This window comes from Phocoena phocoena, chromosome 19 (assembly GCF_963924675.1).
Source record: "Phocoena phocoena chromosome 19, mPhoPho1.1, whole genome shotgun sequence".
In the NCBI taxonomy this organism is placed as follows: Eukaryota; Metazoa; Chordata; class Mammalia; order Artiodactyla; family Phocoenidae; genus Phocoena; species Phocoena phocoena.
This window is the reverse complement of record NC_089237.1, coordinates 58604135-58617126: the sequence shown is the minus strand read 5'-3', so window position 1 is coordinate 58617126 and position 12992 is coordinate 58604135. Positions and strand designations below refer to the sequence as shown.

General features: G+C 46.9%; 1 protein-coding gene across 3 annotated transcripts in view; it reads left to right on the top strand.

The window, feature by feature from the left end:
- The window catches only part of PRPSAP2 (phosphoribosyl pyrophosphate synthetase associated protein 2), a 39174-nt gene that overhangs the window by 1410 nt on the left and 24772 nt on the right, over positions 1-12992 (top strand). Inside the window, exons 2-6 of one of the 3 annotated variants that reach the window (XM_065897789.1) lie at positions 3628-3722; positions 3964-4114; positions 5008-5060; positions 7812-7878; positions 11522-11694. In XM_065897789.1, coding sequence (XP_065753861.1) covers positions 3996-4114; positions 5008-5060; positions 7812-7878; positions 11522-11694 — 412 coding nt within the window. In that variant the 5' untranslated portion in view covers positions 3628-3722; positions 3964-3995. Of the gene's footprint in view, positions 1-3627; positions 3723-3963; positions 4115-5007; positions 5061-7811; positions 7879-11521; positions 11695-12992 lie in introns of those variants that run through there. The other 2 variants (XM_065897790.1, XM_065897791.1) reach the window with 2 other exon arrangements.

Here is a 12992-nt window from a genome sequence, read left to right as displayed (position 1 = left end):
CCATGTGTTAATCATTGCAACTCAGTGAGGTCAGGCTTTATTCCACAAACATTTGTTACTTGACGAACATTTGTTAAGCCTCTCCCTCTGCCAGGTACTATTCTAGGCCCTGGGTGTACAGCAGAGAAAATAATAGTGGAAAAAATCTCTGCTGTCCTGGACCTTAAATTCTGGTGAGGGAAGCTGTTTTTTTTTTTGTTTGTTTTTTTTTTAGGGAAGCTGTTTTTAACCAAGCATCTATCTCTGCTGTCGGGAAGGGGAAGGCCAAGGACTCGTAGCTGGTAACCAGGGGAGGCAAATCAGGTCTTCACACTGTGACTCCAGCCATCTTTAGATGGCAGCTATTTACACAGCAGACGCACTAGATGGAAAGCAACCCACTTTGATGCCAGCCTTACTCATCTGAGATGTGCGTGAGTCGTTTTGAAATGACTGCCAGCACTTGCAAAGCGAGTGGTCTTTCAGAGTGGTTTCCTTCATGAGACTTTTCGTAAGGTTCTGAAATTCTCTGAAAAGGCTGTGGTTTCATGTGTTGTATATAATTCTCACACATTCTAGAGTGAATTTAGGATAAATGTAAAAGCAACTGTAGTTTATGGGGGGAAAATGGGAATGTTCTCTTTACTCTCCATTTCACACTATAGCCTTGCAGTAATGAGCCTTCTGCCAGCCCCATGCTGGTGACTATCTTGTTTACGAGGAGAATCTTTAAAACTCTTTTCTTAAAGCTTGGTAAAGAGCACAACTTGAATTTCCAATAGGAAAAGGAGAACTAAAACTAGCAACTAGTTTTATTGTTTGACCGACTTGTGAGATGGGTAGTCACAGAACATGACTATACTGATGACTGTTTCCAAAGGGACTCCCAGCCTGTGCCATTTTGAGGTCTTAGGTTAGGTTTCCATTATTGAAACCTGGTATCTGGAGACTGAAACCCTAGAGACCATAGTCAGTGATGAAGGACATTTAAACCATGACCGTTAATGAAAGGTTCCAGGAAAAGAGAATACACAGAGGCAGGTCAAGGACTGCCCTGGGGAGAAGGAATTTGGGGTTTCCTGTAAATCTTCAAAGAAAGGACAAGGCTCGGGATGGGGAGACTGCTGGGAGAGGAATCTGCGTGTTCTAAGGCTGGACCCTCAGGATGTGGGCATCAGGCCCGGGGCCGTTCAGGTATCTGGAGTGGCTCCTTGGTAGGAGTCCTAGAGATGGGCTGAGTTACTTCCAAGATCTCTTCCTTCCCCTCAGATAGTTTGATTCTCAGTGTTCTCTCAAGAGCGTCCTCTCAAGAGCGTCCTCTCAAGAGCGTCCTCTCAAGAACGAACACTGTTGTCCTTTAAGAAGCTTCTTAATTTGAAGGTTAGGGGATGTAGAAAAGTGGCCATCCCGTGCATATTATGTCCTCGTTCGGTAGATAACCAAAGTATTAACGAGTTGACTCATCAGAGCTTCCATTTACCGTGCGTGTCCTGTATGTGGGGCACTGTGTTAAGTGCCGTACAGTGACCCTGGAAGGTCAGTATCCGCAGTTGCATGGATGAGGGGGCGGAAGCTGAGAGTGACTAATTTATGCGAGGCCTCACAGTGAGTTAAGGGGAAGTAGGAGCTGAGATGCAAACCTGGGTTTGACACCAAAGCCTGTATTCATAACTACAGGAGAATGAGTTTTATTTTTGTGGTGGTTTCCGTTTCCAGACTCTGTTCCTAAACACAGGCATAGAAGAGTTGAGAGGTGGTGTTAGAAGACACCTAGGATCTCCTCCGATTCTGAGTGTTGATGGTTAAATATTATTTCTTTCCTTTGCACCAGTCACCCTGCCCCACGCTATGCTGTAAAGCTGGCTCGGCACACTTTTTCTGTAGAGGGCCAGGTAGTATTTTAGGCTTTGCAGCCCATACTTAACTCTACCACTGCATCCACAGACAACTTGTTGACAGTGAGCATGGCTGTGTTCCAGTGAGCATGGCTGTGTTCCAGTACAGTGTTATTTACAGAAATAACCTGTTTTGGCCCGTGGGCTGTACTTTGCCGATCCCTGCTCCAAAGCCACTTTCCACGGTACACACCAGTGGTCCTTCTTGGTCTCCTTAGGGCTTTGGCCAGCTGTTCATACATTTCTGTTTGTAATTCATAGGCCTTAGGTCAAGTGCATTGGGGTGGCCTGTGTTTCCCATTGAGCGATGCCTCTGAGGAGGAAATGTGCTCTCCTAGCCTGCGTGGGGGACCGTGAGTGACCCACTGGCCCCCCCTGGCGGTTACTGCAGAGAGAGACACACGCATAAGGAGGCCTCTTTGGGTTGGTGACCCAACCAAGCCAAAGTGTGTGGCGTGCCTGCACCAGGGAACACTGGCAGCTGTTAAAAAGGACATGATGGGTCTATACTTTCTACCTGGGATCTTAAAATATATTGCTTTTTAAAAAAGCAGATTATAAGTAGATTTGTACGATGATCCCTTTTTATGTTAGAAATGATTTTTTATATGTATTTTTTATGGGGATCACATGTGTGAACGTGTAACAGCCTGATGGTGTCTCTTTCAAACTAATAATAAGAACTGTTAGGTCCAAGGACGTGGGTGGGAAGGAGCCTGGGATCGGAGCTAGTGACATTAGCCTAAACTCTCATGTTTCAGTTTTTTTTACAAGGAGAATGTATTTGTTTATTGTGTAATTAAAAGTTAAGAATAGGGGCTTCCCTGGTGGCGCAGTGGTTGGGAGTCCGCCTGCCGATGCAGGGGACACGGCTTCGTGCCCTGGTCCGGGAGGATCCCACATGCCATGGAGCGGCTGGGCCCCGTGAGCCATGGCCGCTGAGCCTGCGCGTCAGGAGCCTGTGCTCCGCAACGGGAGAGACCGCGTACCGAAAAAAAAAAAAAAAAAAAAAAAGTTAAGAATAACAAATAAGATAATTGGCTTCAGCCTTTTGCTCCTGTCCACCAGCCTTCCCAGAGCCACCCACGTAAACATATGACTGGGGAAATGCAGTGGGCTTGCTGGGAAGGCGCCTCCGTCCCCGAAGGCCTAGTGGATTGTTGCTCCTGCATCTAACCCGTGCCTGCCTTTCTCCATGAGGACACTCAGCCCAGAGAGTGCCCAGAGGAGGAGGAGAGCATGGAGGGTTCTGATGACCTGTAGGACAGGCTCGCTCTTTTTTTTTTTTTGTGGTACGCGGGCCTCTCACTGTTGTGGCCTCTCCTGTTGCGGAGCACAGACTCGGGACGCGCAGGCTCAGCGGCTATGGCTCACGGGCCCAGCTCAGCTGCTCCGCGGCATGTGGACCGGGGCATGAACCCGCGTCCCCTGCATCGGCAGGCGGACTCCCAACCACTGCGCCACCAGGGAAGCCCAGGCCAGGCTCTTTCTGTCTGTGCCCTGCTTGGCCGAGTCACTTTCCTTCAAGGTTATTGTTACCTGGTCAACCTTGTGTTCCAGTTGAGGAAGAATGCAGATGACAAGGTCAGGCTTAGACAGGACCTGGGGCAGCTGCAAGGCCAGGGGGAGGTTTCATGGTGAACAGGCATTACAAGGAAAGCTGGGCATGGACGGGTTTTTTATTCATTGTTTAAGGATCGGTCAGTCCTTGTCCTTGCTAATGGCTTTGCCATTTTTCTGTGTGTTAATCCAGGAGGAATTTTGTTGTCAGAGACTAAAAGGAGGTTGTCATAATTGACTTTAAGCAGCAAACAGTAAAACACTGAGCTCTTCAGCTCCACCTTTCTTGTAAGTTTATCATTTATTCCCAGTGGTCATGAAAATAATTGAGTCATGTGATAGCACCTTTCCATAAATTTGGGACCCTAAAACTCAACAGACTTTCTATTTGTCTATATACATGTTTAATATAAAAGACTCCATCATGGTAAAAACTAATTTCCTTCAGCTTAAGTCACTTGCTATTAAAAAATTTTCAGGTATATTTCATATCACATGCCGGTTCTTAATATATTTTGTATCTTTCCAGGCTCTGAGAATTGGAAAACCAAGAGGGTTTTGATGTTTTGTGTGGCGCCACCTGAATCAGAAGCCAAGATGAACATAACCAAAGGGGGTCTGGTGTTGTTTTCGGCAAATTCTAATTCATCATGTATGGAGCTTTCAAAGAAAATCGCTGAGTGAGTATAATGATAGTATTAAAATCTGTACTCATTACGTGGTGTTTTACATTTGATAAACGGATTGGCACTGATTGTTAAATTTGAAAGCAGATATTTTATAGTTAATCTGCTCATCATCTGTGTATTAAAGGCTCACCTTCTTGTAAACTGTTGTCACTCCTACACGTTCTTTCAGCAGACATTTATTGAGTGACTCCTGAGTGCCAGAGATTGTGTTAGGTGCTACATATGTATAGAATTATTTGAGTATAAGGAACAATGAAGGGTATATACTATATGAAGGTACTTTATAGATTACAGTTCAGTATAATTTTAGTTATTTATTAAATAAATATTGAACCCCTACTGTGTACCAGACCTTGATCTAGATACTGGGGAGTAACAGTGAAGAAGCCAGTCAGAACCCTCCCTTCTTTAGTAGAGGGGCCAGGCAAGAAGCGAGTCAGCCAAACAAACAAACAAGGTCACTTCCGATGGTGGTAAAGCGGGGAGAACTGAGAGGCAAGGGCAGGTTGTTCTGTCTTCGTGCTCACGTGCCTTTAAACCCTGGGGATGGAATGTGAATTGAGAAACCTGAATAGGCACAAGTGAAGGGCTGGGGCAGAGCCCTCCGGGCCGAGGGAACAGCAGGAATGTGGCTGGAGGGCAGGGAGCCCAGGACCCTGGAGAACCAGGACAGTGTTGAGAGGCCTTCTTGGGTTGGCATAGGGTGGGGATGTGATGGGTTAGGTGACCGAACAATTCTACGTCCACTTTAAATCTCGTAATAGGAATACCTCTATTTTTAAAAATTTGTTTTATTTTTATCAATTTCTAAATCATCCTTAATAGTAAAGCTGTTGCATCTGTTCTATTACTTTTTCAGCGTTTTCCGTCTTTCTCTTCTCTAGGCGGCTAGGGGTGGAGATGGGCAAAGTGCAAGTTTACCAGGAGCCTGACAGAGGTGAGTGATCCTGTGCTTTCGTGACGGTGGCCTTTTTGTGGTACGTGCCGTGCTGGCCCAGTCCCCCATCCTCCGTAGCTGAAACAGTCGGCCTCAGTGTCCAGTTAGTTCTGCCAGCGGGAAGACAGGCAGGCAAGGTGGGCGAGTGCGGTGTTCCCACTAATACCAGCTCGATAGGGAATTCTGGGGCAGTCACATCTGGGGGCTTAAAGTCTAGTCCTTAGACGTCATCCGATAACAACTGCGTGGGTGCGTGAACAAGCTGTTCACCTGAAGGAAGCATTAGCGCAGCGCTTGGTTGAATCCGTCACCTTAGGCGGGGGGCGTATGCCCTGTGTAGCCACAGTATCAGGTGGTGGGTGTTCTTTTCCCCAACCTGCACTGCCTTGGGCTAGACTCCATGATGTCATGTCAGGAAGTGCTTTTTGCTAACTGATTTATGATGTTGTATAAACACCTCAAGTTGTGAAAATCACATGTTATTTAGCCTTTGTACTTTCTGTAGAAATGGCGGATGTTTGAAGTTATTCTAGCAGGAGCGACAGATGACCTGCATAGGTGTGAGAGTCAGAAAACTTCTCCTTGGCAAGTTATTTTAGCTGTCTAAACTGCAAATAATTCGGGCTGTTCTGAGGATTAAGTGGGACAATTTGTGTGCCTAACACAGTTTTTGGCACATAGTAGGCACTCAGTAAACACTGGTTCCCTCTCCTTTTCCACTGCAGGATTTTGTCTAATACTTAAATATTAGAGAATTTACAAGACACTTCGATGAAGAGGCACAAATTTGCTCTTCCCCTATTTATTTCTCCATTACTGCCTCCTCTTCCCTGTCTCCCAATATCCCCCATGTGGCTTCAGTGGGAAAAAAGTATAATTGAGGGAAATATACAGGGAGTTTGGAGAAGATTTTGCTGCTAAAGGAATTGGATGAAGTCCTTTGTCTAGTGTAGAAGGGGGCTGAGGGAGGCTGGTGGCGGAAGACTCAGGAGGAGCCTGTCCACCCTCCGGGTTCATGAACGAGGGGAAGGAAGCAGGGAGCTAACGTCTCTAGAGTCCTTACCATTACCAGGTACTGAGGAGCTGAGTTCAGGGGTGACGTTAGGATCAAGGCCCCAGAGGGAACAGAGTCGGGATTCAAAGCTCAATCTCCCTGTCTCTAAAGCTCATTTTGTTTCCATGGTACCACACTTTTTTGTAAACATGTACTCTATTTTTTCCAATGTTTCTAATGAAAATGTTCAAACCTATAAAAAATGTGAAAGAGTAGTGCTGTGAATACCCATGTGAATGAGTACCACCCAGATTCAGCAGGTGGCACTTTGCTGTATGAATGTGTGTTTGTGGGACCATTTGGAACTGAGTTGCAGACATTGACACTTAACCCCTGAATACTTGACCACGTGTCTCCTAAGGAGGACTTTCTCCCATGCAGATACGCTACCATTGTCACATTAAAGAGATTAATGATAATTCTCTATCATCTAATAGCTAATGTATGTTCTAATTTTCCTAGTTGTTCTAGCTGGTTTTTGTTTTTATAAATTTATTTGCTTTTTTATTTTTGGCTGCGTGGGGTCTTTGTTGCGGTGCGCAGGCTTCTCATTGCGGTGGCTTCTCTTCTCTTGTTGCGGAGCACAGGCTCTAGGCACATGGGCTCAGTAGTTGTGGCTTGCAGGCTGTAGAAGCACAGGCTCAGTAGTTGTGGCATGTGGGCTCAGTAGTTGTGGCTTGCAGGCTCTAGAGTGCAGGCTCAGTAGTTGTGGCGCATGGGCTTAGTTGCTCCACGGCATGTGGGATCTTCCTGGACCAGGGCTCGAACCTGTGTCCCCTGCATTGGCAGGCGGATTCTTAACCACTGAGCCACCAGGGAAGTCCCTTTTGTTTGTTTTTTAAACCAGGATTCTTGGTTCAAGTGAGGTGTTCTTTTTTTGTTTTTTTTTGGTTGTTGTTTGTTTGTTTGTTTTTGCTGAACGCGGGCCTCCCACTGCTGTGGCCTCTCCCTTTGCGGAGCACAGGCTCTGGACGCGCAGGCTCAGTGGCCATGGCTCACAGGCCCAGCTGCTTCGCGGCCTGTGGGATCTTCCCGGACCGGGGCATGAACCTGTGTCCCTCGCATCGGCAGGCGGACTCTCAACCACTGCGCCACCAGGGAAGCCCAAGTGAGGTGTTTTTTATACCTCTTTATTCTCTTCTAGACTAGGGCAGTCCCTTCACCTTTTCTTTTTTTTCCCCACAGCACTGACTTTTTGAAGAGTTTGTCTTGTGGAATTTCCCACTCTGGATTTGTCTAATTGTTTCCTTGTGGCTGATCACAAGTTTTTTGAGAGTAGGGATACTGGGCCTTATTTATCTTTACTTTCACAATGTTATTCTAACGTTTGTGCCTAATAGGTTCTTAATTGTTGCTGGTTGAATGAATGAGTCTATCATTTCCTGTAAGGATACAGGGCTCAGAGCAGCCCCAGCACTCGCTGTTCATGTATAGGAAGTGAGGAGGGGATATTTTCTTGTTTTAAGTGACAAATGTGATTCCTTCTTAAGCATGTCGTATAACTTAACATGTTTAAAAGGTGTGATTAATCGAACTGTGTTCGTTATCCTTCATAGAACTGAAAACCTAGTGAATGTTGAAACAGTTCCAGTTTCCATATTTTACAATATTGGGGAATGCTGCAGGGTTTTTTTTGTGTGTTTTTTAAAGTTATGTGCCTTGTTCACCCTTCTTCTCTTTTCCCCTTCTCCTGCCAGAAACAAGAGTACAAATTCAAGAGTCTGTGAGGGGGAAAGATGTTTTCATCATCCAGACTGTTTCAAAGTGAGTAACTTATCCAACAGAAATGTTGCTTTCTGGTCTCTGTTTGGGCATGAATGTTTAGAATAATGAGAGTTGCCTAGACAGGGAGAATTACGATTGTTTTAAAATTGCCATGATCTCACTCTGCTAATTTTTCTGACATAGCTGCTGACGTTTTTTGTGTTCTTTCAGTGTTCTCAAGGGTGGGAATAACCAAGTTTTGGGATGGAGGCGCTTAACGATAAGAGAGCCCATTACGTTTGCTCTCAGTAGCCGGAATTTCATAAAATTTGTAGGGAAGCTCTTCTAGTTCCAAAAAAGAAAACAGGTGAGAGGAGAGGAATTTGCTTATTTGGGGTTCTTAAAGCTTTTCCTGCAGATAAGTTAAACGTACTGTCCTGTTGCATAAGTTAAAGGACCTGAGAAGATAGACGGTGTGTTGAAGGTATGTGTGTTCCTGTCTCCTGTGACATTTGATAGCCGCGTGTTCTGGAAATTGTCGAGGTCACAAATGTGTACGCTGGGGATAGAAGATTCAGTGCAGCGAGGGTGTCTGCACCACTCTTTGATCAAATGCCACTCTGTCCACAGGTGTCCCTCGAGGCCTCTATAGATGAAATTTTTAACTCAGTACAATTTTTAATAATGTCTAGAAATCGGTTTGTGTAGTGCAACAGTTTTTAGCCTAGAGATTCCAAAAATTGCCGCAAGCTAAATTTGTGGTTACAGGTAAAGCAAATACCAAAGAAAGTGAAGACGAGCCAAACTTTGGGAGAATTTAGACTTGGAACACATGACCTTTCACCTAAAGTTTGAACATCTCTGTCCTGGTCTTTGGTTCATGGGGATGAAATCTCGAAGCCACCTGACTCCTCTGGCAGGAGGAGCCGAAGGTGACCTGTCACTGCATCCCATCGTCCTGGAGCGCAAGTGTGCGGGCCTTTGCGGCGGGGCCTTTGCGGCGGGGCCCTGGCTTCATGTCTTCCCTCCGCTTAGGACCCTCAGCAGGGCTGGGCTGTGGGGACGAGAGTTCGTGCTGCCCCTGCTGCCACTCTCCTTCCCGGGCCAGACGCCAGGCTGGTAGAGCGCTCTCCATGCCCACGCCCTCATCAGGGAGGGGAAAGTGCAGAGCGCAGAACAGCTGACTTCCTTCTGGCTCTCGGGTGTTTGCAGTACTTTATACCTTCCATTTCTTTCCATTCATTCATTCATTCCTTCCTTTACATTTATTTTTGGACATTTCGATACTCTTTTCATTCTGCCCCTGCCTCTCGTCAGTTTCTTATTCCTCTAGCCAAAACCATTCCCTTGGCTTCCCTGGTGGCGCAGTGGTTGAGGGTCCGCCTGCCGATGCAGGGTACACGGGTTCGTGCCCTGGTCCGGGAAGATCCCACATGCCGCGGAGCGGCTGGGCCCATGAGCCATGGCCGCTGAGCCTGCACGTCCGCAGCCTGTGCTCCGCAACGGGAGAGGCCACAACAGTGAGAGGCCCGCGTACCGCAAAACAAAAAATCATTCCCTTAATTTTCTATACATGCCTCATTTTGGAGTGCTCCAGACTGTGCCATAGGCTTATCTTGTCCAGGTTGCAGAAAGCTTAGATATTGTGTTCTTTAAGAAACAGTTAACACTGAGATTTGGTGTCGTCAGATACACCTTGTACCTTGTCTTAGTGTAGACTGGTGGTAGGCACTAAAAGTATAAGAAAAATTTTAAATTAAGAAAATTCTGTTCATTAACTTAACTTTTCCTGTAATTCAGACAAGTTATTATTTGAATTTAGTGATGGAAAGCCTTGTACCAGTTCACAGAAAAATGGTGTTCCTGGGAGTATAGTTTGGGACCTTGGTGTAACTTTACATCCGCTGTTGATTCCCCTACTCTTACCCCCCACACAGAATGCTTTCTGAAAGGTGACTTTAACTCCTCCCATGTCAAGCTTGTTGTTTGGTGTCGACAGAGAACCTACTCACCCAAACGTTCCATGTTTCCCTCACTCTTGCACGCAGTCGCTCATTCACAGACATTTACTGAATGTCTGTTATGTGCCAGCCACTGTTACAGGTGTGTGAGATGCGCGAAGGATTAAAGTAGTTCACAGATCCTTTGTCCTCATGGAGCCTGTGTTCTAGGACATGCAGGTAACATAATGAATAAATAGACCAAACCACAACAGCCTGGCAAGGAGTCGGACGTGACGGTGGTAAAGGATGGAGGGAGGGCAGGCTGGGGGGGTGACATCTGACAAACGCTGCAAGAAGGTACCAGCTGGCGACGAGGGCACTCCAGGCGGGGCAGGGAGCCCTGAGGCGAAGGCCCTCGGGTGGGCACGGAGGAGGAGCGCAGGGCAGAGCTGCGGGGGCCAGACCCTGAAGGGGCCTCGGGAGCTGTTGCAGGGCCTTGGCGTCTGCGGGAAACCATCGCTAGCTCCTGAGCAGAGTGCGTGATCTGACCTGGACTTTAAGCTCCAGCTGGATGCTGTGCAGAGGGTGGGCTGCAGAGGGACTGCGGGGCGTGGGGGCTGTCACTGTGGGGGGTCGAGGCTCGGCCCCAGGGCAGCAGTGGAGTGGTGGGTTGCTGTCACCGTGGACAGGAGAGCAGTTAAGGACGCCTCTGGGGGTTTTGTCCTGAGTAAACTGCAGGAGCAGCGCTGCCGTCAGCTGAGATAGCAGAGGTTTATGGCGAGGCAGGCTTTGCCGGTCAAAGAGCAGTTCAGTTTGGGGTACGTTTTGAGATGTCTTAGCAAGGCTTTCTAGTGGAATTGTCAAGAAGCAGCTGAATTTGTTAGTCTGGACTTGAGAAGCCTGGGCTGGAGCTATAAATTTGAGTCTCCAGCATTTACAAAGCTCTGAAATTGGATGAGAAGCCCGAGCGAGGGATGAGGGAGGAGAGAGGAGAAGAGGACAAATGATCAGGTGTCGGGGCAGGAAGCTGGGGAGGAGAGGAAGCAGCAGAGGAAACGAAGCGGGGCGGGAGGGGAGCGGGGGGGAGTGATGGAGTGTGTCAGGGCGAGGATGGAGAGAGGCGGAGTGAGAACCCAGCATTGGCCTTGGCCACGTGGAGGTCATCTGTGACCTGGATCGGAGCGTGTGTGGGAGAGGATGAGAGAGATGAGTTGGAAGCAAGTGTGGACGACCGTCTTGAGATGTGCTGCCCAGGGGAGCCAAGAAATGGGGCAGTGGGGAAAGTGGCCTGAGCTGCTGTTAATGGGAGAAATGGCCCATCGGTATGAGCAGGGCAGAGTGACACACTGATGGGGTGGCCGGGGGGATTGCTGGAGCCCTGCTTCAGTGGGCAGGGGGGATGGGATCCCTGCGTCACGGGAGGGCTGATTTTAGAGTGACTTTGGTGTGGAAAGTTGGTCTCTGGCTAATGGCTCGGGGCAGGCAGACTTGGGGGCTGCACGCGCATGTGGCAGTGGGGGCCCTGGGCTCTTTTCTGACAGTGCCTTTCTCAGTGGAAAAGGAAGTAGGGTCATCGGCTGAGAGGCAGCATGGGGGCGACTGATGGAGGCCCTAGAAGAGAGGGACGTGGTTTCTTTTTTGTGTCTAGAGCCTGTCTCGGTCGAGGCGGGCGTGACACATGGCTGACACTTAGTTGGAACCAAGAGAGGTTATCGTGTATATAACGTTTCTCCTTGCTGGTTTCTGTCCTTGGGTTCCAGGGATGTGAACACCACCATCATGGAGCTCCTTATCATGGTGTACGCGTGTAAGACCTCCTGTGCCAAAAGCATCATCGGCGTGATCCCCTACTTTCCTTACAGCAAACAGTGCAAGATGAGAAAGAGAGGCTCCATTGTTTCTAAACTGCTAGCTTCCATGATGTGCAAAGCTGGTAAGAAAGGCAGATATTTGATGGTTTATTGGGGGTCTGGGAGTTTTATTTTTACCTGAGAAATTGTAAAGCATTGTCTTAACTAAATTAGAATGTTGAACAGAGTAGAGATAGTGGTACAGCTTTAAGATGGCTAATTTGTAATTAGAGAGAGTTCTCTCCTGTTCCCAACTCCCTAAACACAAAGCTGATGAGAACAACTTATTTTTTCCTAAATTCTTTGTTTAAAAAATTAATATTGAAATGACAAGTTACAATCATATTTTAGGTTGTTTTTAACGAGGAAGAAGGCATTTGGAATCAACAACTCTAATAACAGCAGCTATTTTTATTTTCGTCTCTTCCCTTTCCCAGTACACACTGGCATACTTTGCAGACTATACAAATTATTTTGTGTTGTGCATTTTTAGGTAACATCCTAAGTGTCTTCTCCTTGTTTCTAAATAATCTTCAGAGTTGTTACTCTGTGTGTGTGTGTGTGTGTGTGTGTGTGTGCGCATCTGCGCCCACGTGCACGGGTGTGCCTGTGTATGTGTGTATGATTATAGAAGGCACATGTCACAGAGCGTTTGCACAGAGAGAAAAGAATGAAAGTCCCCATATCACTACATTTTAACACAGACATTTACTGCAGAATAAATTTTCTACTGTAGCATTTCAAAGAAGGCAAAACCAAAACAAAAAATGAATAAACCTGAACTCCAGCAACCTGAAGAGCACACCCAGTTGAGACTCTGCTGGAGGGAGCAGGCCTGCCCTTCCCCCCTAGGCTTGCTCCTGGGGTGCCACCGGGCCCGCTTTCCTGTTCATTTGGGCAAGTTGTGCTTTAAAAAAATTTTCCAGTTGAATTATATGTATGTTTATATATATATATATATATATTTCCATTTGAAATACCCTTTAAGGAGCCAATGGGATGAAGATTCTTCATTTTTTCGAATTACAGACAGGCCTGTGCAGTTTGTTTTAATATATTAAGACAAATACTTGCCTTAATATGGCTTTGTCATGCCTATTGAGAAGACTTCGGGGAGATGAAATCCACTCTCATAGAATTATCAGACATTTCTTCATTGCTATGACCTTGGCTGTTTTAAGACTTTAAATTGATGTGAAAACCATGCACCTCTGTGTAAGAAAAGCCACCCAGTCTTTCCCTTCTGAGGGGGGAAACCCAGTTCCCCACCTCCTCTGAGTTTCCTTTACTCCTCGCGGGGAACACTTCACCTCTGTCACCAAATGTGTAGGCGTTTTCCCCACACCTTGCAATTCTCCAGGGCACCAGCTGGGTGTCGTAC